Consider the following 26,025-nt stretch of genomic DNA (forward strand, 5'->3'; position numbering starts at 1 on the left):
TCTTCAAGCCCAGCAAGATCGTGGGTTTGTCATGGGATTTGAGCTGCCCCGTGTGGTGCTATCTCAGATCTGTCCGCTTTAAACAGTGAAAAGCTCACCTAATGCCATGTCCTTCTTCACTGTGTCAACTCCTCTAGTTGCTGCCTGCTCTGGTGAATCTCCAGTGTCTTCAGGTAATGTTTCAAACACACATCTTATTCAGAGTTGTTATTTGTGAGAGCGTTTGGTCTGGTGGTAGTCATGGTCAGGAGTGGAAGAGCTTAGCAATGCTGCCGTTGTTATGAATGGAGGTTTTCGACCTTCACAGAACAGCCTGAGAACCCGCCACGCGGAGGATACACTCCGTTGTTCTATGGGGTGGCAGCTCCTCAGCTCAGGGCTACAGGAAGCCGAAGTTGGGAACAGGTTTCATGTCCCTTATTTTAACTTTTTGTTCCCTTATGTGCACATGGTCTATGCCACCTCTGCTTTGTTTCCTGAAACTCACAACTCTTACAGCACAAAGTGGTTTCTGTCTTGGAACTCAGTGAACTGTTTTTATGTTGGAACAATTGTTAGTTTTCTCTTTGTTTATAGCTTTCTTCAGGCTTCCCCAGTGGACCCAAGAGGTAGACATCCTCTCTGGGGGCCCTTGGAACGCTGAGCCCAGGCCCAGGGGTGGGAAGGTAGGAAGGAACAGACCTTTGGGGAGTTAAAGGCCTATCTAGTTGATATAAACAGCTTCTCTCAAGGAAGCAGTTACCTGTCTGTGAGGATGACTCAGATTATCCTCAAAGGAATCAGTGACTAGGTCTTAAGGAGATCATTTTGCTTCTATTCTAGAATCCAGTGCTTGACCCAATTATTCTCACCCACCATGAAGATTTACTGATGACCTATCATCTGTAAAGCAGAGAGATATGTGGGCTGTTATGGGCTGAATGTTTGTGTCCTTCCAAAATTCATATGTTGAGGCCCTAATCTCCAATATGATGGTCTTTTGGGGGTGGCACCTTTGGGTGGTGTTAGGTTTAGGTGATGGGGCCAGCACAGGACAGGGGGATGAAGGAACAGGGCAAAGACCAAATGGACATTTCTTATTATGAACCACAGTGTCACAGGTGGCAATAGAGGGGAGGACTCGACATTCATATGACCCCTCAGCACCCTCTCCTTTCTTTATCCTGAGGACTAATTGCTCGTCTAGTGTCTGTTTTCTCTACTGGACTGTCAGCTTTATGAGGAAAGGGATTCTGATTCTCTAAGTCTCCATTTTAGCCTCCAGAGGCCCAGCACAGACAATTTACTGTTACTTTTAATGTTTTATGATGATCCATCATCCATTGGTGTAGGACCTAACCCTGGGCCTGATCATAGTAGGCTCTCAGTGGATGTTTGTTGAGTGAGAGGAGGAAAGACTGAAGTGAGCAGTGGCTTTAGTTGTGGTGGTCTGTGAATGGAAGCCCCTTAACCCTGTCCCCAAAAATGTCCCTCCCTGAGGCTTGTATAAGTCAGGACTCTTGTGGTAAGTGTCAGGAACCAACTCAAACCAGCTCATGGCAAAGGACTTCTTAGGTCATATGACTGGTATGTTCAAGGGTGCGGCTGTCCGAGGCTACCTTAGGCCCTAATGGGATCAGGGCCCAAATGATGTTACTGAGCTCCGTGCAACTTTCCACCCCTTGTTTTGTTTCCCTCAGCATGTTGGTTTCGTTCTCCATGCAGTGGGGAAGGTGGCTACTACCAGTCACAAAAAGACAAGCTTTGGTTTTACAATCTAAAAAGAGCAAAGTCCTGCCCGGCCAGTGTGGCTCAGTGGTTGAGCATCGACCTATGAACCAGGAGGTCAGGGTTCCATTCCAGGTCGGGGCACATGCCCGGTTGTGGGCTCGATCCACAGCAGGGGGCGTACAGGAGGCAGCCAATGATTTTCTCTCATCATTGTTTCTGTCTCCCTCTCCTCCCTTTCCCTTCCTCTCTGAAATCAATAAAATATATTTAAAAATAAAATAAAAAGAGCAAAGTCCTTCTCCCTCTCAGGTCTGCATATCACGTCTCAGACAAGATGCTGATTAGCCCTGTTTGGGTCACGTGTCTAACTCTGGCTCAGTTACGGATTGGCCAGTCTGCATGCATCTGCCCCTATGGTGGGTGGCCCCCATAGAGTTGAGTGGAAATTGAGTGGGTCCTCCAGAGGAAGGCATGCATGCCAGTCATAAACATGCATGTAGGAGCTCTTCTTTTCAAGCCCAATAATATTTTCATCTGCCACATAACTCCTTTGTCAGTGGCGTCTGATAAAATTGGGAAGTCTTTGATGTTGGAGGAGGGTCCTTTGATCAGGGACAGTTGTGCGGGGCCAGTTTAAGTCCCTTTCCCGTGCAGAGTGTCGATCTCAGGGAGATACCAGTTGTCTTTCAGACTTGCACATCCGATAGTCAGCTGGCTACTTGTGGTTTTCCGGAAGGAACGACAGACATCAGACGCCCGCGTTTCCACCCGTTAATTTCGGGCAACCACATAACCTGTACCAACCGAGTCTCCAGGCACTGTCTTTCCTTATTTAACTTGCTCATACTTCTTTTCCTTGTCTTTTCCTTGTCATTGATCTCTCAGTGTAGATACATCAAATGGTGCAATGCCACAGCTATATTTTACGTAGAGTGCCTTGATGGACGTGTTCTGCTGTTATCTTTGTAATATGCTTATTAACAATCACTAAGGCAGATATTATGCCTGCTCTTACAAGTTTACCTTTACGTTTTGCTCCATGGTGCTTATCCCACTTACCTATGGCTGTGGAACAAACCGCCCAAAAACTTACTTTGCTCATAAATATGAAATTTGGGTGGGGCTTGGCAGTGACAGCTCCTCTTTGCTCCACCTGGGGAGGGCACGTGGGGCTGGATGATCCCTTTCCAAGATGGTGTACCCACGTGGCTGCCAGTTGGTACTGACTGTCACATGGGCCCTTTCCTGGGGCTACCCCCCAGGATGGTGGCTGGTTTCCCAGAGAGATGGTAGAAGTTGCCAGTCTCTTAGGGCTTGTGCCCAGAAACTGCCGTGACACCACTTCCACCATGTTTTTGGTTCAAACAATCCTAGAGGGCACCCCATTCAAGGGGAGGGGACATGGACCTCACATATTGGCAGGAGTTGTCGTAGACTTTTTGGCTACGTATCTACCACAGTGCCTCACGACAGAGGCTTTTGGGCACCTCTTCTTTTCCTGACAGACGGACTTATTTAAAACCTAGACATGGTTGATGTTAAGGGGCTCATCTCACATACTTTTTGTAGTTGCTTTGTTTCTAAACTACAATGGTAGATTATAACACACTGCACATGTTGAGATATTGCTGTGTTTTTTTTCTATTGGTAGGACTTTTCTGCATCTAATTAATTTATAATGGCTTGAGAGACTGGTCTGAGATAGTACTGTCTCAAAGAGAGTGAAAAAGCAGGTGACACACTCTGGGAAGACCGCAGTTTGCTGCAAGCTTGGGGCTTTCTCTGGAAGAGCAGGCAAACCAGTCTAATTTATGCAGAACTGAGAGAGGAGTGAGACGCTCTGTTGGTCCTTTCTTCCCTGCTTCAGTGCATCTGTTGCATGCTATTTTTTTATTTCAAGTTTGATGGATTGGTCGTGTGATGTACTTGGATTAAATACTTGGGCTAAAGCATCTCATATATTTGTCCATCAACTTCACTTTGTAGCAGATTTACATCCCGTCTGGGATGCCAGATTGAATTCAATGCTTTCTTAAAGCCTGCAGCCTGACAAAAAGCATTCCCCAGTCAGCATTTTTTACCATCCTCAAAAAATAAGCATCTGCAGCGAAATGATGCAGCCTCCGGTTTCTCTTCTGGGAAGAATCCAGTTTGGCTTGTGGGGATGATGGTGTGATTGGTCAGAGAGCTGAGGATCCTGAGGCTGAAGCCTGGCACGGCCGATGCTCCAGACTCGAGCTTTCCTCTTCCTGTCTGGGTCATCCCGCCCTGCCCGGGCCACAGGAGGGCTGGTTTGATGCAGTGGATTAGTGCTCTGTGTGGGGGTACCTTTTGTGTAATCAGCATTTCAACATGTCTGTGCCTCCTGTGGGAACCACACACTTTCCTGGGTTTGAGAATTGCTTGGTCTCAATTTCTTGTCACCCAGTGTTCACATGAAGGAAACTCATAGGGATGGTGATGAGGGAAGGTTGCTTTAATTATTTAATATTTAGAAGATGGCTCAAAGGAAGTGGATTTTCAAAGCTATTTAGTGCATGTATTAGTTATCTATTGCTGTGTAAAAACAACCCTCCCAATTTATTTTAATTTTTTAGACTTTTAAATTGATATTTAGGGAGAGAGAGACAGGGAGAAACACTGAAGTGAGAGAGAAACATCAATCAGTTGCCTCCCGCATGTGCCCTGACCAAATCGAACCCATCCCTTTGGTGTGCAGGATGATGCTCCAACTGAGCCATACTGCACCCCCCCCCCCCCCCCCCCCGCCCAAATTGAGCAGCTTAAAACAACAACCATGAGATAAAGTTTCTCTGGCTTAGGAATCAGGGAGCTACTTAGCTGGTGGTTGTGCTCAGGGTCTTTCATGGGGCTGTGTTTAAGGTGGTGGCCAAAGCTGCAGTCATCCGAAGGCTGGACTGGAGACGGATCCACTCCCAGGCTCACTCACTTGCTGGCTGTTGGCAGCTTAGTTCCTTGCCATGTGGGCCTGGGCAAACTGGATGTTCTTTTGACATGACAGGTGGCCTCCCTCAGGGAGGGTCTTGAGAGGGGGTGGGGAGAGCACAGTTTCTTGGTCGATGAATATGTGTGTGTGTGTGTGTGTGTGTGTGTGTGTGTGTGTGTGAGTGTTGTTAATTCTCACCTGAGGATATTTTTTTCCATTGATTTTTAGAGAGAGTGGAAGGGAGGTGGAGAGACACAGAGAGAAACATTAATGTGAGAGAGACACGTCGATTGGTTGCCTCCTGCATGTGCCCTGACTGGGGCTGGGGATTGAGCTGGCAACTGAGGTACATGCCCTTGACCAGAATTGAACCTGAGACCCTTCAGTCCGTGGGCCAGTGCTCTAACCACTGAGGAAACTGGCTAGGGCTGAAGGTGTTTTTATGAGACTGACGTGCTGCCCACTGCGCCAAGAGGGCCGTTTTGAATGCGTTTTGAAATACTTCATCTTGAACATGACATCCTGTCATTTCTGATGTATTCTATTTGCTAGAAGTTAACTAAGTCCAGCCCACACCCAACAGGAGGGAATGGAGCTCCACCTCTTTGGGGGAGAAATATCAAAGAATTTGTGGACATATCTTAAAACCACCACAGTTCTGGGCACGTGGTAGGTACTCAATAAATGATTAGATGTTATGATTAGCTTACAGACAAATTCACTTCTTGGTGAGTCCATTTCTAGGCAGCTTTTAGGGACACCCCAATTTTTTTAATTAGTAATTTAAATTCTTTATTGATTAAAGTATTACATATGTCTCTTTTTTCCCCCATTGACCTCTCCCCGGCCATTCCCACCCCCCCCAGCACATGCCCTCACCCCCCTACTGTTTGTGTCCATGGGTTATGCTTATATTCAGGACACCCCAATTTTATCAGGTGGAAGGAATTGGGGCTCTCCAACAGAGTGGATTTGGTACCCAGGAGACCTCCACAAAATGAGGATTCTAATCTTTCATTTTCTATCAGGAGGGAGGGAAGATTATTCCAGAGATCTCCGTAGGGCTGGGTCAGTCAGTCCGAAGACTTTAGAAGAGGAACACACCCACTTAAAATTCACTTCTCTAGGCTGAGAAGTTTCTCCCCCCACACTCAGTGCAGTGTCTCCCCAGCTGGGGAGACAGGATGATGCACGGGTACCGCTTGGACCAAGGGGCAGAGCATGTCCTCTGGGCAGGGCCCCAGCTCCACTCACCCCCAGCAATTTTTAAAAATATATATTTTATTGATTTCAGAGAGGAAGGGAGAGGGGGGGAGAGAGAGAGAGAGATTGAAACATCAATGATGAGAGAGAATCATTGATCGGCTGCCTTCCGCATGCCCCTACTGGGGATTGAGCCCACAACCCGGGCATGTGCCCTTGACTGGTCTCAAACCCGGGACCCTTCAGTCAGCAGGCCAATGCTCTATCCACTGAGTCAAACCAGCTAGACTCGCCCCCAGCAATTTTAAATTCCAAAATCAGATGTGATTAAAAAAATAATGTATTTATTTCAGAGTATAACCACAAATTTGGACAAGAGAAAAAAGCAAAAACAAACAAAAAACAAACAAACAAAAAGACTTCTGCAAATCTTAGCACACCACCGATGACATTTAGTGAGGCTTCCTTTCTGACGTATGTAGGTTTCTATTTTTATATGGTTTAAAGAAGTTGCAACTACAATTTCATATCCTGCTTTTCACTTCGCTTTATTATACATCTCTCACCATATTTTAGAGTTTTGGAGAGCTGTATAATTTGAGAGCTGGATGTGCCATAGTTCACTTAACTTGATTTTTCTCCTTTTTTTCCAATTAGTTCTATATATAATGATATTTATTATAGTCTGCTGTAATTATTTTTTGCCCATGCTGTTTTGCCTTTTAATTTTTTACCAATTTCTTTAAAATAATCTCATTAGTCCCATTAATTAGGTACAGGCTAGATGGGTGTACCTGAAAATGTTGAACTTATTTTGTCTGGGGTATTACTCTGCTGCTTCTGAACCTGGAATAGCCTTTTTTTTTTATGAAAGTACCCCCTCTTCATCTCTGGTTTCTATATGGCTTTTAAAAAAATTTCATCTGGAATTAGATTTGTAGTATGATATAGGGTCTAAAATGAGATGCATTTTCTTTTCCAAATTACTAACCAGTTAATCCAACGTTATTGATTGCGTGGTCCTGCACAATCTTTTCCATTGGTTTGTGATTTTTTTAAAAAAAAAGTCACCTCTTTCTTACTTAGAATAGGGTCTGTTTCTGGCCTCTTATTTCACTGACTTGTCTATTTTGCACCAATAGCTTTGTAATATTAAAAAGAAGGAATTAATGAATTCAGGCCTTGGCTGGAAGAGGAACTTGGTCCAGCTGGGAACAATGAGATCTGCTAGGAGGGAAGATGGAGATAGGATCTCCAGCAAATGCAGCAATGATCTTCATAGGAAAAAAGTACTTCTCTGTTTGAAGCCAACTATCTATAATAATAAAAGCCTAATATGCAAATTGTCCCCTCCTGCAGTCGTTTGCTCGCTATGATGTGCGCTGACCACCAGTGGGCAGCACAGAACATGGCAGGTGTTGGTGATGCGGTGCTGGCAGCAGGCAGCAGTGGAGGTGCTGCCGCCCCGATACGTCCTGATGAGAGCGGGTCTGCAGTGGGATGGTGGAGCAGGTGAGTGGGGGGCACCAGGCCAACGTGGGTATGAGCAGAGGCCTGATCACCCCACTGATCATCCCGCAGATGGAGACCAGCGGCGGCAGGGGGGTTGGGCGGGGGGCCCGGCCCCAATAGATTGCCCCACAGGTGGGATGGTGGAGCAGGTGAGGGGGCAGTGCCAGGCCAAGGCAGAGTGCCAGACGGGGCTGCGAGGCTGGGGGTATGAGCTGGGGCCTCGATCTCTGCAGGCCACCCCGAGGGACCCCACCCATGCACGATTTTGTACACCTGGCCTCTAGTTAATTTATAAGAAGACCAGGGACATTGCTCAGACATCTCTAATCAGCTGAGCAAGAATGGAACCATGTCTTACTGAACACAAATAAGGCTGGCGGATATTTTGATGGAATTAACAAGTTGGCAGACGATGGGAAAAGCAGCAGATGTCACATATTCAGGCATCAGTAAACCATGTTACAGCACCTCAAATTTTTATTAGAAAAGGGGCTCAGCCAGTCTTCAGTAATCGGGTAGGCAAGATGTGTATGAAAGTATGGGTACAGTCCTAATGAAAATATTTATTTGAAAAGGAAGGGTGGTTGGTTTACCTGTAATCTGTAGGAGACACAGTGAACCCTACACCCTGGGAATGGGGAGAGACCCTGAATGTACAAGGTTTAGCTGTGTACAAACTATGCAAAGTATTGTCATTGGTAAACGCCTCCTGCCTTAGCTGGAGTCCCATTGTTCTAACTCTGCAAATACTGGAGGGAGAGGCATCTGCAGATAAGGGGGTGGGGCAGGTAGGGAAGGAATGTGAGCCTAAGCCAAGAGAATGGTCCCAGAAATAGGCTGCGGGGCCGGAAAGCCCAGGCCCCTCACATTCCGAGTGGCTGCATGAAGAGCTATAATAACCAGTGAGAAAGCATCACTTATGATCCCGACCTTGAGAAATAATGATTGCTTTATGTACAATGCCTTCCCTTGGCTTACTCAGAACAGGACTACAATGCCCGATGGGAGAGTGAAGAAGGGAACAGGCCCCTGGCGAGGAAGGACAAGGAAGAGCCAGAATAGCTAAGGGAGCTGGAATGAAATCCATCATTGTTATCATGCAAACGCATTTATAAATGTCTCCGCACAAGCTGAGCGGGCTCTGTTCAAACAGCGGGCAAACCATCTCCAAAAGCAACCCACGGCAAGGCAGGAAGGTGCCAAAACTTGATCTGCCTCGCCAGGTGAGGCACCGTTCAGGACGCCAGAGGGCAGGGTGGAAGAAGAAAACAGACTAAAGATGAACCGGGGAGCGGTCCGGAGAGAAACAGCAGGACTTCTCTCAGGGAGCGCCTGCTTAGCAAGATGCTACCTCCGCCTGATGCTAGCCCGCTGGGCCCAGGACCATGAGCCCAGCTCCCCAGGGCCCCGGCCCCCTTTCTGAAAAGAGAGATGGGGGCGGGGAGAGGCGGTGTTGTGTGGTGGGACAGGCTGCAGGGCTGCAGCAGACAGGACTCCTGGCTGGGGCCCTGGGAGTCACCCAACCTCTCTGAGCTGCTGTCTTCATCAGGAGTCATAGTCCTACCTGCCCTAGGTAATTGGGATTATTAGAGCTTTTATTTTAAAGAGCTGCCACTAACCCTTATGCAGATGAGGCTGGGTTTCATCTGTGAGACCTCCACTGACAGGCCCGTCTGAAGAGTAGACCAGAAGGAAAAGGAACCACTGGGCACTTGATGGGAACAGACTGAGGCCAGCCTGGTGCTCGGCGGTCATTCACTTGCAGACAGGCCCGGCTGTGGGAGGCGACTCCTACTGGCAGAGGATGTCCTTCTCTGGACCCCACCTCCTGGGCACTATGGACGCCAACGGGAGGGGAGGAGACCGCCGCATGGCCACCCGTAGCCCTTACGCGCGCTCCGTGTGGCTTTGGTGGGGCCGCTGCAATGATCCCAGTGGCCTCTGGCAATCACCCATCGGCGGGAGCACGGTGCTGTGGGAAGGAAGGCCTGGCGGGGAGAGACCTGCACATCACAGCTCCTCCCTGTTGCTGTTGAGGGGCTGGTCCAGAGGCCCGGGAGCCTGGGGCTGGTCTACTGGCTCACGGAAGCCGGGCCACTGGCCGCTGTCCTCCCTGCGCTTGCCCGCAGCGGCATAGTCCTGCAGGAGCCCACTCTCCACTCGGTGCTGCCGGAGGCTTCCGGTTCCCACCAGCCCCTGCATCCTCAGGTATCCCTGCTGGCAAAAGGGCGGCAGTTTCCGGCGTGTCAGGGCGAACAGGAAGCAGGACTCTACAGAAAAGCAAAAGGAGATGAATGAGTCGGGCTGAGAGGTGGGGGGCGAGGTGCAGGAGGAGCTGCCGGGGCCCCAGGGGCCTCCCCCAGGACCCTCCATCCCTGAGCCTGGGAGCTGACTGTTCTGGGTGTCTCATTTCTGACCGAGTGGCCATGGAACTCCGCCCCTTCCGTCGTTCCAGGAATCGGCTACCCCAGCATTTGGGAAGAACAACGCTCCAAAATGAAAGCAAACCAGAGATGACTCAGCTTCCAGAGCCGGGCCAGCAGGATGCTCTGCCCGGCCAGCCTGGGGTGGGACTCGTCCCCTTTTGAGCTCAGAGTTGCCTGCAAAGATTTCTTCCCTCGACCAGATCTGAGTGGCAAGTGCCAGGTGCAAGCCCTGCTCTCAGCGCTGCGGGGTCACGAAGACAAAACGGGTCAATGCCGCTGTGATTACCCTCCTCTGTGCCACAGTAGTTGGTGGGTCAACCCGGCCAATGAGGAGATCATGCGGGTACTTGTGATTTAGAATTAGGAAGAAACACCAGAAAAGCTAGAAGCAGTTCCTTCTGGAGAATGAGAATGGAGGTGGGAAAAGGCCTTGTAGCCAGGTATTAGGTAACTTTGATTTAAAAAGCTAGAAAGGATGAAACACAGGGGCTCAGTGTTCTGAGGGACTGAGACAGGATGGGAAAGTGGAGTGAGTGTCAGAAAACCAGCTTGAGTCTTTTATTTCACAAAATGGGCAAACAGGGTGGGCAAATGTAGGTTTACAGTTGTGTGACTGTCAGACAAGCAGGTTGTAATTATTACAATAGCTTTATTAACTCCAAAGAGCGTCACAGTGCAGCTGTACTAGTAAACCTACTTTTGTCCACCCTGGTATTGCAAAGAATGTTGGGAGGCCTACATGGGTGAACAGGCTGCTACACAAATATTATTTCCCACTTTAGTTCTGACTCACAGCACAGAGGGTCCCTGACGGCCCTCTCTGAGCAGGGAAGACAGCAGGCGTGAGGGGAGGATGGTGGAGGGGCAGCAAGGTGGCCTTTTGGCAAGCACCCCCTTCTGATGATGCGCATCTCCCCTTCTGCAGGGGCCAGGGGCAGAGAAGCCCAGCACATCATCTAAGGGGGTGGGGAGAAGGCCCGCCCTCTGCCAGCTGGCTCTCTGCCAGGTAGGATTCTTCCGAGTTCAAGGCACTGACATAGAGTGGCCTGTACTAGTGTCTAGGGAGTGGGAGCCAGGAGGCTAAAGGGCCAGTGATGATCCAATCGTAGGAGCCAAAACTCAGGGTGGGAGTATGTTCCCTAACAGGCCCAGCATCTCTGTGTACTCCTGAAACCTCGAGACAGCCAGGGGCTTTGTAGCTGAGGTTAGTCCTGCTCCGTGTACTTTCACGTGTAAGCCGACAGTTTGCAGAATGCTAGTACTCTGCTCTATGACTCTCCTCTGTTGGAGCATTTACATGTATGTGGACGATGAATTGAAACTACTGTTTTAAGCCATCTCTCTTAATGTGCACATTCACATTTTTATTTCAAAGTGGACCGAGGATGTCACCCGGGATGGAACAAGGACTGACTGTCTCTAACCTGATTTGGAACGAATAGTACCTTATATACTACGGATGCTTAACAGATGTTTGCTGTACCACAGCGATAGTGTGCAGTTTGGCCCCAAACTCCCAAGTGAGGCCTAGTGGTTGGAAGTCATCAGGGGCAATCCCCCCTGCCCTCCCCTCCCGATGGGCCTCTACCATCTCCGTCTTGGCCTCCTAGTTTACTCACTGAGATCCAAGTTTATTTGAAGGTCTCTAAACAGACACCCCCGCTGCTCTAGCCTCACCTTCCTACCCCTAGTGCTGCTCACTTTCCCAGGCTCGGCCTGCTGACGGCCAGCAGATGGCCCACTTCCAGCTTGGGTTTATGCTTTTCTCAGTGTCTGGCTCTGGGAAGTTTCCTAATTTTCCTGCCAGTTGCTCGGTGTTTTCAGGCGTGCTGTCTGGGAGGGGTTTCTGTGAACACCTCGTCCACCACGTTGTGGGAAACGGAGCCCTGGGTTTGGGTTTCTAGCTGTGCATCCTGGAACGCTCAGGGCCTGATCCCTCTGGCCTCTTCCCACCTCTAGCTCAGTCCCTCTGTGGTTCGGGGCACGTAAGTTACCTGCGTAGAAGCTTCGCAAATCGGTGCCCAGACAGTTCTCCAGGAAGCGCCTCAGAGGCAAGATGTGGCTCACGGGGGCGGTCCAGTCTGTCAGGAAGTCCTCCAGGATGTGGTGGATGGCCGCGGGCCGCGGCAGGGGCCAGTCTGCAGGGCGGAACCTCACCTCCTGCTCTGTGGGGAGAGGCAGGGCCGAGTCAGAGCCCAGCAGCCGGCTTCCCACTGGGGTCAGTGGCAGCGGCGTGGTTCCCGCACATTCCCAACGCCTACCCCGCTCACTCCTGCCCGTGAGCTCGGCTCTCCTGGGACAGCTCTGTGCTGGCTGCGGTCCGTTGTTCCACAGCCATCCCCGAATGCTTGGAAGGTTAGCACGAGGAAGCAGGACAAAACTAGACTTGTCCCTTGTGCTATCAGAGGGCAGAACTCAGACCAACCACTTGAACTTGATGTTTCTCTAAGGCTCACGTAGACTGAGGTCTATTATGGCTGCTTCACAACTGGTCTTTCTGTGAGGAGGCTCGGGTCCAGCATCAGAAGGGGTCTTAGAGCTCACCTAGTCCGTCTCCCACCTGTTGTGGGTCCCCTCTGTGGTGTCCCTGTCAGATGGCTCAGGCCATGACCCAGCCACCCCTGTACTGGGAAATTCGGCTCTAGGAGGCCGCCCGTTCCACTGAGGGACAGCGCCGATATTACCTGCTCCTTCTATTGGATATACACCTGCGGTCCTGCCACTTGGACCTGTTGATACTACCTCTGCCCTTTTTAGATCATCCTTGTCCAAGTGCCAGCCCTTCAAGTTCTGAAGCAGGAGTTGGGTTCCCCGGGGGGTTCACCCCTTGGTAGCTACTCTGCCAGGCACCGTGCTGGCATTCTGTATCTATCACCCCATTCATCCTCACACAGGAAGGAAGGTACTGTTTTTATCCCCATTTGACAGAGGAGGAAGCTGAGGCTCAGAGAGGTTAATAAATGGTCCAAGATTGCACAGCAGGCAAAGGACAGACCTGGGAGCACCTCCCAGCTCTTCTGCCCTGCACCGCTCCACTCCTGCGTTAACCGCTTCCAGTTCCACTCCCTGTTCCGTCGAATCGTCTCCAAGTCCCCCCTCCCCACTCCACGATCAGCCTCCTCTGGAGACACACAGCAAGACCGTGTCCCTCTACTCTATGGTGCCTGGAGATCATGCCTCCCCATGCGTGCCCTGCCCAGGTCATGGTGCAGGCCAGAATCTGGGACCAGCACTTATCATTCTTGGACCTCCTGTCTCGGGGCCGAGTCCCCAGCGGTCCTCCTCTGTCAGCGGAGTGTTGTGGGAGGGACTCATGGTGACACCTCGATCCCCACTGGGGCCCGAGGCGTGCCCACCCCAAGAGAGCCCAGGCGGGAGGGGGCGCACAGCCAGCTCACCGGTGGGGAGGTGCCTGTAGTAGTAGATGACGGGATGCAGGAAGTTAGACTGCCAGGCGTCTTCCGTGTACCCCACAGACCGGTCATAGAAGAAGACGTCCTTGTCGGGCCCAGAGAAGTTTCTGCCGTACTCCATGTTGATGACGAAGAGCCCGTGCCTGGCCTGCCTGCCGGTGACTGCCTCCAGCTGGGCCAGCATCTGCATGGGGAACTCCTCCAGGTACTCGAATGCTGTGCCGTTCCTGGGACCAAGGCAGATGGGAGGCCAGACCCTCAGTGCTGCGGCAGAGGCGAGGCGTCTGCACGTGGGCCTGTGTGTACGTGCCCCTCTCCCTCCAGGAAGTGACAAACAGCGCACGGACTCTGACCAGCCCCGCACAGCTCACGTTGATGTTACAGCGGAGCCCTGGGACAGGGCGCATGCCTTGGTGTGTTCAGGGACAGGAAGAAGGCCAGGGTGGCTGGAGTGGAGTTGAGGGGAGGGCCCGGCGAGGGGGGTGGGGGCAGGTCAAAGAAGGTTTGTGTAAGCCACGATGGGAACACCTGGTTTCATCTGGACTGAGGGGAAGCCCCGGGCCCCAGTGAGTACTGAGCAGAGATGAACTGGTGGGACTCGTGTTTTAAAGGGCCACCCTGGCCATGTGCTGAGAGCAGACCGCTGCTGGACCGGTGCACGTGAGAGATGCTGTGGTCCGGACCAAGGGGCAGGGCAGAGCTGTGCAGGGAGGTCAGTTCTAGATAACCTGAAGGAGAGCCAACGGGACTTACGGGTGGTCTGTGTGGTGAATGGGTGTGAAGGCGAGAGGGTCAAGGCCCACCGGAACTTGGTGTGCTACTGCACACCCTGGCTTTGGGCCGCTGTTTCCTCTCAGAGCTCTTCCTCTGCTTCTCACCTGCCACCTGTCCTTGGAGGGCCTCCCTCCAGCGCCTCTACAGTTTCCTGCTCAGGAAGTGTCCCCTACACTGGACTGAGAAGGAGCCAACTTGGCCCCAGCGCCAGGGAACTCACGAATCTCACTGGTGTTGCGGTTTACTGCTCATCTGCTTGGTGCCAAATGCTTTCTATGCGTTACCTTTACTCCTTCCTGCAGTTCTGCCAGGTACGCAGAACCCCACTTCACCCCCATTTTGCAGGCGAGAGAAAGGCTCAGAGAGGCTAACTAACTTGCCCAAAGTCACACAGGTAGAAAGAGGCACAGCCTGGTTCACGCTCGGGACTGTCTGTCTGCAGAGCTGGTGGTGTGATTTCACTGATTTTTCTCCAGAATAAAATCCATCTCCCCTACCCTCACCCCTGTTTCTTCTCAGGCTTCATCTTAGGAGGGAACCACTGGGCTATTCCACACTTGGGAAAGGCAGGGGTGTGACGAGGGTAAGGTGAGGCGGCGGAGGGGCAGCGTGGTGGGGCGGGTGACTCACTCCTTCAACAGGACGACATCGGCGAGCACACTGAACATCTGGTAGAGCCCAGAAGCCTCGTTCACGCGCCGGAGGACGGAGCTGGTCAGCTGTGTGATGGGGTGCTCGGTGGCGGGCCAGGCGACACCGTGGTGGCGATGCTCCAGCAGCCGGTGAACAGCACGCACTGAAATGGCCAGAGGGAGGGAGGGCATGCTGCACTTAAGGATTTATCTTTTGCCTGGCCGATGTGGCTCAGTGATTGAGCGTGGGCCTATCAACCAGGAGGTCACGGTTTGATTCCACTCAGGGCACGTGCCTGGGTTGTGGGCTCCATACCCAGAGGGGGTTGCAGGAGGCAGCCAATCAATGATTCTCTCTCATCACTGATGTTTCTCATTCTCTCCCTCTCCCTTCCTTGCTGCAATCAATAAAAATACATTAAAAACGAAGAATTTATCTTTTGCCATCAGGAGGGCCATAAAGTCCCCATCAACGTCTCTAAACTCCATACACACTGTACCATGACGCCCAGAAGATGCCTTTAGAGCAGGGTCAGCACGTGGTTTCTGTGAAGGGCCCAGGTGGAAGCATTTTCGGCTTGGCAGAGGCTGTCACGCAACTCACTTCCGCCTCTGGTGTGCAAGCAGCCACAGAGGACAGCTAAGTGAAGGGGCGTGGCCAAATCTGGTCCCCAGGCCCGTATTTGCCCCCTGACTTCGCCACCTGCATAGGGAAGCCCCGCAGCTATCACTCCACACGTGGTGTCAAAACTGGACCCAGCGCCTTCCTCTGCAACCTCTCCCCTCGCCCAGTCCCCACTCCTGCGGGAGACATCCCGATGGAAACCCTTTGACTGCTCCCTCTCCTTCGCAGCCTAAACCAAATCTGTCACCGAGTTCTATTTTGAAATGCTTTGTATATGTATGTCAGGCTAGAAAAGCAACCGCTGTCTAAAACAACAGGAGACGTTTTCTGTGTGCCTGGGGCTGCCGGATACAGTTGTGAAACTGGGGCACCGCACACAGATGCCTGCTCTTCCAAAACGAATCAACACAACACCCAGATCCAGGAAAGGCAAGGACACAGCAGCTCAGGTGACAGGGGACTCGCTGGCCCACAGTCACAGCGAGGCGTGCAGCCTCACCAGACACCTGGCTCTCTGGAGGGAACCACGGTGAAGCTGAGTTTTGCAAAAGGTCGAGGAATTACACAGCTGGAGAAGTTTGGGAACGGAGCCCTGACAAAGGGAGCACACATGTGAAGAAACAGAATCTTCAGAGAGCCTGGCACCTCTTGAGAAGCAGGCGGGGGGCCAGGCTGGAAGGGCGAGCCGGTGTTGGCTGCGCAGAGCTCCGAATGCCGTGCTGGGAGCTGGGACTCTCTGCGGAGATGGGGAACCACTCAAGATGTTCGAATAGAGGAAGGACACAGTTGTTGTTTTTTATTTGTTTTTGTTTTAAAAGGAAGGTTGTTCTGGTGGGTACTATGGGAGGGAGGGTACAGAACAGAGATGGGGGATGGGCAAGGCTTCCTGCAAGTCCTCCGTTCCAAGCAGTTCCGGTCTGTGCCGCCCGCCCAGCTTTGATCTTCTGTTGCTTCACTCTGCCTTACTGTTTGCTACTTGTCTCCCTCGGGGCCTGTTTCTCAGATGAATGATGAGCAAGGTCTGGGCAGAATGTACTGTGTAGTCACCCGTCCCTCCCCCAGGAGGGTCCTCAGTGAGTACTGACCACGGCAATCTGTGGCTACACACCCACGTCTGTTTCTCATTGGCCTGGAGCTCTGCAGTTAGCTGTGAGCACCACAGTCACGCAGATATGGGTTCAAATTGCCCCCGTTTCCTTATCTGCCAAATGGAGCTGAAATAACAGGATGTGTCTCATGGGGCTGTTGTGAGGATTAGGTATGTGAGCTGGAAAAAAGGGGCAGAGGACAGAGGGAGCAAGAGGGACGGGGCGGTGTGTGCCAGGAGAGCGGGTGCAGGGAGGGTGCCGGGCTTGGGAACGGTGATGAGGGTTTCTTACTGGGGGGACTCGGCTGACGAGACACTCTTCTCATTCCGTGTGTGTGCACGGGCATGTGTGTGCGTATGCATGTGTGTTCAATTTGCAAATACTCTGCGTTACAGACAGCTAACACTCTCTCCCTGGTGTCCTTCTGACAGCACGTGTGGGGTGCAAAATATACTGTCTGGAAATCAACAGTAAAACATAACTACCTTTCTCTGCCAAACTGGAAGGATAGTGATGTGCAAAAGTGAGCATTATGGCAGTGCGAGGCATCCAACTAAACACAGAAAAGTCAGAATGCAGGGCGCAGGGCCTCATGGTGTTTATGACAGAATTAACGGGCTCATGTAACACCTGCCACGCAATAAAGCACCCATCCCACAGCCTCCCCTGAGGACAGAAAATTTATACCCTCAGTACCTACAGCTCCGAAAAGGAACGAATATAATCCAACTGTAATTCTTTTTTAAAAAAATATTTTTATTGATTTCAGAGAGGAAGAGAGAGAGAGACAGAAACATCAATGATGAGAGAATCATTGATCGGTTGCCTCCGCACGCCCCCTACTGGGGATCAAGCCCGCAACCTGGGCATGTGCCCTTGACCAGAATGGAATGCGGGACCCTTCAGTCCATAGGCCAACGCTCTACCCACTGAGCCAAACCAGCTAGGGTATCCAACTGCAATTCTTATTCAGATTTGTCGGTGCCCAAAAACTGCATGTGATGCTTCACAGCTGCACGGTCCCAGGTATGGCCTAGTCTAGTCCTTACAACAGTCCCTCGAGGGCAGGGGCCTCCCCTCACTCCCACCTCTGATGTGAGGGTACCCCACAGAGGCTTAGAGAGGTTATGAAGCCTAACCTCTGAGGCCACCCCACGGGGAAGGAACCCAGGTTAACATTCCTCAAGCTCAGCGTTCTCACCAATACATGGCACTTCACCCGACAGGACACAGGCATGTAACATGCACCCCAGATGTACGCACTTTTATACCTTATTGGATGCTTTTCTAGACATATCCTCAGACCATGGAAACCCGGTGCTGTCTGCCCCAGACTCGGAATTTATGACAGTCGACTACTGATGAGCAATCCCTTGAAAGCTGCTGGAAACCACAGAGTGCTTCCTGAGCCTGGGGAGGTGGGCTCACCTGTGTATCGGAATCCATGGATGAAGCCCCCAGCAGATTTCCGGTAATCCACAGAGTGGCTGGCCGTACCCAGGACAAAGAGACCACGGCTTCCTTTGGACTCATAGCTAGGTCTGACCAGTGGGTACTTCTTGCTGAACTCACTCCCTGAAGACAGTCTGAGGGACCTGTGAGCAGAAAGTGTTGTTAATAAAAATTGCTGCTGTGTATGAAACACGAATTACAGGCCTGGCTCTGAGCTAAGTGTTTTATATTCCTTACTAGAGGCCCAATGCACGAATTTGTGCACTGGTGGGGTCCAGCCGGCCTGGCCCCTGATCAGGGCAGATCGGGGCTGGGCCTGTTGGGAGGAGGAGATGGCAGGAGGAGATGGCAGGAGGTTGACCGGCCAGATCGACTGGCCTGCCCTGATCAGGGCCCAATCAGGGCTGGGCCGGCCAGGGGGAAGGGACTTCGGGGAGGTTGGCCGGCCGGCCCCACCCCTGATCGGGGTGGTTTGTTGGCTACAGTGGGCAGCATAGCGACTGGTTGTCCAGAGTTCCAGTCACTGGCTTTTTATATATATAGATTGCATTTAAATCATACCATGCATGACCCAGGAGGCAGGTATAATCATCTCCATTTAACAGACAGAGTAACTGCAGCTCTAGTTAAAGATGTGGTGGGTCAGGACCAAGGTCAGGATTCAAGCCTGACTCACGGCTGGGCTCTGGGCTAAGACTGGGCCTTGTGTGACCCGATGGGACAGGAGGGTCTGGTTCAGATCCTTGAGGTTCTTGTCTGCCTGTGCCCTGACCAGAAGGGAAGTGAGACCCTGGATGGATTCTTTTTTTTTTTTTTAAATATATTTTATTGATTTTTTACAGAGAGGAAGGGAGAGAGATAGAGAGTTAGAAACATCGATGAGAGAGAAACATCGATCAGCTGCCTCCTGCACATCTCCCACTGGGAATGTGCCTGCAACCCAGGTACATGCCCTTGACCGGAATCGAACCTGGGACCTTTCAGTCCGCAAGCCGATGCTCTATCCACTGAGCCAAACCGGTTTCGGCGGATTCTTTTTTTTTTTTTTCCAAATATATTTTATTGATTTTCCACAGAAAGGAAGGGAGAGGGATAGAGAGCCAGAAACATCGATGAGAGAGAAACATTGATCAGCTGCCTCCCGCACAGCCCCCACTGGGGATGTGCCTGCAACCAAGGTACATGCCCTTGACTGGAACCGAACCTGGGACCCTTCAGTCCGCAGGCCGATGCTCTATCCATTGAGCCAAACCAGTCAGGGTGCTGGATGGATTCTTTGATACTAAGCCTTACAAAGGAACTGAGGCAGCAATGTCTAAAAATGATGAGGATCTATAAAGCAGTTCTTCAAAATGCAATCTACATATATAAAAATCCAGTGACCCGAATACTGTAATGACCGGAACGACCAATGGCTATGTTGCCCACTGCAGCCAGCGAACCGGCCCGATTGGGGATGGGGCCAGCCGGCCAACATCCCGCAGCACCTCCCCCTGGCCGGCCCCACTCCCAATCAGCTATTCCCACCTAGATCAAGGGTGGGGCAGCCGGTCAACCCCACCTGTGGCCCCTGCCCCTGGCCAGCCCTGCCCCCTATCACCCCATACCCCAATAGGGGCCAGGGCCAGCCGGCCAACCTCCTGCAGCCCCACCCCCGATTGGCCCCACCCCCATCGGCCCCCCACCCTGATTAGGGGTGGGGCTGGCTGGCCAACCACCTGTGGCCCCTCCCCCAGCCAGCCCTGTCCGATGGGCCCCCTCACTAGGATCAGGGGCAAGGCTGGCAGCTACTGCCCATGGCCCCTCTCCCCAGCTGGCACCACCTCCGATCGCCCCCCCCCCCCAATTGGGGGCAGGGTCAGCCGGCCCATCACCCCTCCCCATGGCTGGCCCTGCCCTCAATCAGTTCTCTCACTCCAATCGGGGTAGGGCCTGCCAGCCAATCACCTGTGGCCCCTCCCCCCCCAGCCAGCCCAGCCCTGATTGGGCTCTGATCGGGGCAGGCCAGCTGGTCAACCTCTGTGGTCTCCTCCTCCCAACAGGCCTGGCCCTGATTCTCCCCGATTGGGGCCGGGCCAGTTGGACCCCACCTCTGCACGATTTCACGCACTGGGCCTCTAGTTATAAATAATTTCGGCTTCCAACATTTGATTGAGCATATAGTATATGCCAAGTAGTTATTTCTTTTTTCTTCCTTCCTTCCTTCCTTCCTTCCTTTCTTTCTTTCTTTCTTTCTTTCTTTCTTTCTTTCTTTCTTTCTTTTTCTTTCTTTCTCCTTCCTTCCTTCCTTCCTTCCTTCCTTCCTTCCTTGCTTCCTTCCCCCCTCTCTCTCTCTTTTAATGCCCTTTACTGGAATCAAACCCAAGACCCTTTGGTCCGAAGGCTGATGCTCTATCCACTGAGCCAAACCTGCTAGAGCCCAAGTAGTTTTCTATATTCATCCTCACAATAGACTGATGAAAAAAGAAACCATGATCCCCATTTTAGTGATGAGAAATTGGGGCCAACAGTGGCAAAGCAACTCTCCCAAAGCTCACAGATTTGGTAAGAAAAAATCTCAGATTGACCCCAGAGCCTGCGCTCCTGGCCACCACACTGCCTTCCAGCAAATTCACCTCCTGGTCCTTGCCTTCCCATCTCTCAGGTGGAAGATCACAACAGACGAAGACTCGCTGCTGCCGCTGCTCTGAGGGGGAGAGCCTCAGGGCCACTTGGGACCCTTCTCAGTGGACAGAGAGCGCACACCCGGGCGGGAAACCAGGCAGCATCCACATCCAGGCTGAGGACGGAGGCCGGAAAGCCTGGCACTGGCACTGCCGGACGGGACGCTGTTCCCCCAGGGGGGTGTCAGAGGCATTTGTATGAGATCCCATCCCAGGTACCTCCTCACTTGGACTCACTTATTGAAAATGGAGAAATCGAACTTCCAGCCCAGGCAGCGGATGACACGGTCGTAGGCCACGCGCATGGCAAAGTTGTCGCTGTCGTCCTGGGGGAGGGGGATGGCCTCGGCACTCTGGTTGCTGTCCTCCAGGTAGAACTTGAGGGTGATGTGGAGCTTGCCCTTGGGGTCCTTCACCACAGCCAGATCCGTCAGGTCGGACTCCAGCAACCCGTCCAGGGACTTCAGCTGGTAGGTGTCCAGCAAGCCGTTGTTGACGGCCCTGGGGCCCATGGAACATGCAGGAGAGAAGAAGGAGTCTGTACGGGTACAAGGGGCTCGGAGGAAGAGGTGGTTCCTCTAGCTGGGGTCAGGGACGGCTTTAGGGGGCTGGAGTACACAGCACACCAGGGCGGCTGCGTGGCATACCTGAGGTCTCCTACGTAATGGGTGGCCCAGGACAGCCGGACTCGGGAGCGGCTCAGCATGTGGACAAAGTTGGTGACACCCAAGATGTTCTCTGCCGTCTCAAAGGCCGAGTTTCCTCGGCCCAGGATCAGCACATTCTGACCCACAAAGTCCTCCGGGTCCACGGACACAGACTCGTAACCCTCCACGTACTCGGAGCCGGGGAAGTCCACCAGGTTGGGGACTGACAAGCCGGTGGCGACAAGGAGGACGCTGCAGGTGGGGAGCAAGGGGACGCTGGCTTAGTTTCTTAGCTCCCGACACTAAGGAAAAGTCACTTTTTGGACCTGCCACCTGGCTTGTCCACCTGACTCAAACTACTGGCTCCTAAAAGAAAACAAGACTATTCACTCATTCATCTGATTACGGATCCATCCCAGCAGACGTGAGACTTTACCCCTATCCCTCATTGAGCTCACTCCAGCGGACACAGCTTCCTTTACCCCTTACTGGGATTGTACCAAATGTGAGAATTTGACTGACAGGAGAAGGTAGCACCATGAGAAGTCAAGTAATTCATCCAATTCTGAACACAGCAGTCAGACCAAGTATCACCCTCAGTGATGAGGAGACCTGATGTTCCTACTTTCCCCTTTCTGACTTGCTTGACAAATGCAGACATCTGTTGAGGCTTAATCTCTACCAGACTCTGTACAACATGTTTTACGTGTCATCTTACAGCTCCAAGCAACCCTGATTGACGTTAGCTGGCCTGCTGTACAGGTGGGGAGACACAGGCCCACAGCTGGCGTCCAAAGCTCCCAAGTCAGCAGGGCCAGACTCGACCACAGATCAGCAGGATGCCCAAGTCCTGCTCTTTATATTGGTGGGTTTGCAGCACTGTCGAGGGCGGCTGGGGAGCTGGATCCTGCCGGCCCGCAGAAGAATGATTTGATCGCAGGGTGGTTTCAAAAATCGAATTGGAAAAGAAATCCAATTGGATGGCCTGTGGAGGGGCATATGCAGCCCCTCTCACTGTGTCTGCTGACTCTTGTCCACACTGCTCATAGCTGACTCCCCTACACTGTCACACAGCTGTTTAAATGCAAGGGTCAAAATGGCTCAGCCTTCTTTCCCTGGGCTGTAAGAAGCAAGGAGCGAGGCTGGGCCTCTGCCAAAACATAGGGGAAGATGAACTCTGATTGAGCACCTGCTGGGAGCCAGGTGCTCAGCTAATGGCCATGAAGTGAGAAGCAGTCTGGTGCAGCTGGAAAGAACAGGGGCTTCGAGGTCAGGAAGATATGAGCTCAAACTGCAGCTTAAAAGCTGTGTGAAGCTTTGCGCAGTGGCAGTATCATAGCCAATGAGGTTTATCCGAGGCACGATTGTTGCTAATTGAACTTTTCCCAATACAAAAAAGAAAAAAGCCGTGTGACCCAGCACCAGTTGCTGGGCTTCTCTCAGACTCAGTTCTTCATCTGTGAGATGGGAATCAGTGACCCTCTCCCATAGGGTCCCGGTGAGGCTGCAACAGTGCAGTGCAGTCTAGTTCGTGACTCTGAATCTGGGTTGCCTACAGGACATTAAGCTTTCTCACAAGCTAAAACTGAATGCTGGTAGCACTGCCTGTAGGGCCTTCTCTTGTTCGGTTCTGAAATCCCACTGGGCCCCTCTAACACTTGCTAGATCCAGCATTTCCTAGCCTGTGTTTTGGGGAACACTAGTTCTGGGAGATGTTCTACAAACGGGTTGTGTGGGGACGTAAGCTTAGGTAATGCTAACTACCCAAGGTTGCTTTCTCCCATTCCTCCCCCACCAACCGGCCACACAGGAAGTGTCAGTGCCTCCAGGAAAGGCCCAGCTTCAGGTGAGCGCTGGGACCCCGTTCCTTACCTGCACCTGTATTCCTGGCCCTTCTGGTCGGTCAGAATGAAGTAATGGCCATTCCAGGCCCGCCGATCCTTGTCCAGAGTGACGTGGGCAATGGTTGTGTTGTACCGCACGCAGAGCCCCAGCCTGCCTGCGAAGTCGCCCAGGTAGCGCACCATGTCGCCGGCGTCGGGGAAGTAGGCCTGGGAGTAGCGTCTGAAGAGCAGCCGAGGGTCATGGCTGAGCAGAGAGTTCCAGTCGTGGCGGAGGTTGAACTCGGCGTTGGTCCTGCCGGTGTACCGCTTGTTGATGCTGATGAGCTTGCGGTGCCTGGGGTAGCGCGTGAAGAAGCTGCCGGGCCCCGAGGCGCGCTCGAACACCACGTAGTCCCGCCCGGCCCGCTGCAGGAAGTAGGCCATCTGCAGGCCCGCGGGCCCCGCGCCCAGGACGCAGTAGTCCCGGTGTGCAGGCGCCCGGGCCTCAGCCGGGTGCAGGGTGAGAGCCGGGCAGAGAGCCATGGTCAGGAGCAGCCCCGGGGAGAGGCCCATCCTGCTCCGACCAGAGGGGTGAGGCTCGGACCAAGGTTGGCCTGAGGCCCTGGGAATGAGTGAGGACGGGGCCTGCCAAGAGGCAGAGGCTGGCCTGGGCGCTCGCGGCTATTTGGGGTGGAGCCAGCACCAGATCTCAAGGACTTCTGAGCTCATCTGCTATGGTTTCAAGCTTGGATCTGGAGCTCCCTCCAAAAATCCCCAACCCCTCCGTCTCCTTTAGGGCCCCGGTTCCCGGGGGCGCCAGCCCTCCTCTTCTTGCCATGGTGGTGAGAAGGTGGGTGCTCCCCTATTTTCTCCCTAATTTGAAGGATGTCCAACAGCCCTCGAGCCCTCCCCCGGCTAGTGCCTGGGGGCATGTCTCTTTAGCCACAGCTCTGCTCTGGGGCTGGAGCCCGAGGAAGGCGTGGCCCGCATGGACCCACCCCGGCCAGGTGCCCGAGCCTCCCTGGTCACGCGACACAGATGCCCAACACACCTGCTGCCACGCCGGCGCGAGGCGGCCCTGCTGCTGGCGCGCACCTTCTAGGAGGCGCTCCCCGCGCGTGCGCAGTGCCCACGACCGCGGCTCCGGCCGCCCCGGCCCGCAGACCCGACCCCCTACCGAGGGCTCGTACCTCGCAGCCGCTCCGCAGGCAGCGCGCGCAGGGAGGAAGGCTGGGCCCAGCCCGCTCGCGCCGCGGAGCCGCCCCGCCCCTCCCTTCCCCTCCCGCCGGGCCAATGGCAGGGGGCGGGGTCACGTGCGCGGCGCGCCGCACGCCGGACGGTGGGCCTGCGGGGGTCCGTAGGCGGTGCGGAGGCCTGCAGGTGCTGCCTAGGGGCTGCGGTGCCTGGGCAGGAGGTCCGCCCCCCCACCAAACCCCCGGCGCGGGCCCTTGTTTTCAAGCTGTGCCTTTTCACTTGGGAGGCGCAGGAGCAGATCGTTCTTGGGGGTAATTCCAGCTCTTACATTCCACCATGAATGTAGCTAAAGACCAGTTGGCTACCCAGGTTTTGGGGACTGGAAACCAGGTTAGTGAAGCCAGGACAGAAAAACCAATTAACAGGTTTTTGCTACTGTGGACTAAAAAAAGGATTCTACAGAGAAAGTAACTTCGCAGATTGATCTGATGATAAATTCCTAACTGGGCAGGTCAAGGTGAGTCATCATGCCCTAGGCATATGCATTTAGTAAAAGGTTTCTCTTTGCCTTAAGCAAGCCCTGTCCATTGTTTCTGTGCATCTAGGACTAACACACCTTTGAAATGCCTTTCAGACCCCTCAATCCAAACCACCATCTAGAGAGCATATACTCTTAACTATCCTGTATGATAAGATACCTCCCTGTGTCTTACTTTCCTTCCCCTTTAATTCCGAATGCATAAAAGCTGCAAACTCATTCTGAGCAGCATTTTTCTGTCTGTTGAGATCTTGCTTCCAGGCATATCCTTATAAAAATTTACAGGTTTGAAAGTTCTTACCTGGACACTACAATGATTCAGTCTATTGTTTATTAAGAAACATTCATGATTGACTTGATCTTTCGCCAACCAGTGAGGTAGCCAAAAATTCTGTTTACAACATTTTGTAGCCACTGGCCAAAACCTCTATAGGGTTAGAGTGATTTGCTTAAGATCACACAGTTAAGAGGTGGAGCTTGGAATTATGAGCTCTTTACAAGATGTTTTTTATTCATTCATGAATGTTTTGAGCCTGGTAATGTAAATACAGTGGCCTATGATAGGCCAGTATGACACTAAACATAAACCCACTGCTAATACAAGGCAGTGGTGTGGCCAAAGTGGAGGCACAGCACATGGAGGATAACAGGATGATTGTAGCTGGCCTCCCAGAGGTGGGATGTGGATCCTGCATGTATCAACTTGGAAACAGAATCAAGTAGGTAATTCTTTCATCAAAAGGACTTAGGAGAAATATGGCAAGCCTCGTGTACAACCGAATCAGACAAAAATGGAAGAGGAACTTATAGAAGAGGAAGGGGACGATTACCACCAGAGCTTTCTGTAGGGTCTCACAATGGCATAGGATGCAAGAACGCTCCCCTTAAACTCTAGCTCCTCCCACAGACCCCAAACAATTGTTAAAATGTGTCATAACTTTTATCAAGATTTCATGGACAGAACATAGTACATTTATGAGGGAAGTACAGGAACCTTCAAGAGGCATTAATGTGGTCCAATGAGATGGAACTGAGGGTTCTTGTGGGAAAGCAGCCATGCCTAGCGTGGAAAGAACTTTATATTCTAGCTTTGCATGGCTGGAGCTTCTTTTCATAAAAAATAGTAGCTGAGCCCAGCTGGTCTGGCTCAGTGGTTGAGTGTAATTGATCTAGGAGGTCAGTTCGATTCCCAGTCAGGGCACATGCCTAGGTGGCAGGCTTGATCCCCAGTGGGCAGGTGTGCAGGAGGCAGCTGATCAATGACTCATCATTGATGTTTCTATCTCTCTCCCCCTCTCTGAAACCAATAAAAATATATATTAAAAAAAAAATAGTTGAAATAGTCTTCCCAGGCCTCTTAGACCAAGGAAAGCACTAA

The 26,025-nt window shown here is 52.3% G+C and overlaps 1 protein-coding gene and 1 pseudogene across 2 annotated transcripts; one reads left to right on the top strand and one right to left on the bottom strand.

The window, feature by feature from the left end:
• Positions 1–7,595: 7,595 nt before the first annotated feature.
• Positions 7,596–24,091, bottom strand: FOXRED2 (FAD dependent oxidoreductase domain containing 2). Of its 2 annotated transcripts, XM_070411040.1 has the most exons (8): positions 22,965–24,091; positions 21,093–21,344; positions 20,683–20,946; positions 17,759–17,925; positions 14,616–14,781; positions 13,197–13,438; positions 11,793–11,963; positions 7,596–9,642 (listed from the first exon to the last, which is right to left on the bottom strand). In XM_070411040.1, the coding sequence occupies exons 1-8, from the start codon at positions 23,486–23,488 to the stop codon at positions 9,383–9,385; spliced, it is 2,046 nt and encodes a 681-aa protein (XP_070267141.1). In that variant the 5' UTR covers positions 23,489–24,091; the 3' UTR covers positions 7,596–9,382. The 2 variants fall into 2 exon arrangements, with proteins under 2 accessions (XP_070267141.1, XP_070267142.1); XM_070411041.1 differs by lacking the exon at positions 21,093–21,344.
• On the top strand, positions 22,406–22,486 carry LOC139007716 (U4 spliceosomal RNA; annotated as a pseudogene).
• Positions 24,092–26,025: the final 1,934 nt, after the last annotated feature.

This window comes from Myotis yumanensis, unplaced genomic scaffold (assembly GCF_028538775.1).
Source record: "Myotis yumanensis isolate MYYU_CA2020_CCGP unplaced genomic scaffold, mMyoYum1.0.hap1 SCAF_3, whole genome shotgun sequence".
Taxonomy (NCBI): domain Eukaryota; kingdom Metazoa; phylum Chordata; class Mammalia; order Chiroptera; family Vespertilionidae; genus Myotis; species Myotis yumanensis.

Coding starts and splice junctions, on each gene's coding strand:
- FOXRED2 (XM_070411040.1), bottom strand. CDS start 23,488: ATGGGCCTCTCCCCGGGGCTGCTCCTGACCATGGCTCTCTGCCCGGCT. Junction 17,926..20,682: donor GATTTCTCCATTTTCAATAA/GTGAGTCCAAGT, acceptor TTCTGCTCACAG/GTCCCTCAGACTGTCTTCAG. Junction 14,782..17,758: donor CCATGGATTCCGATACACAG/GTGAGCCCACCT, acceptor TGGCCATTTCAG/TGCGTGCTGTTCACCGGCTG.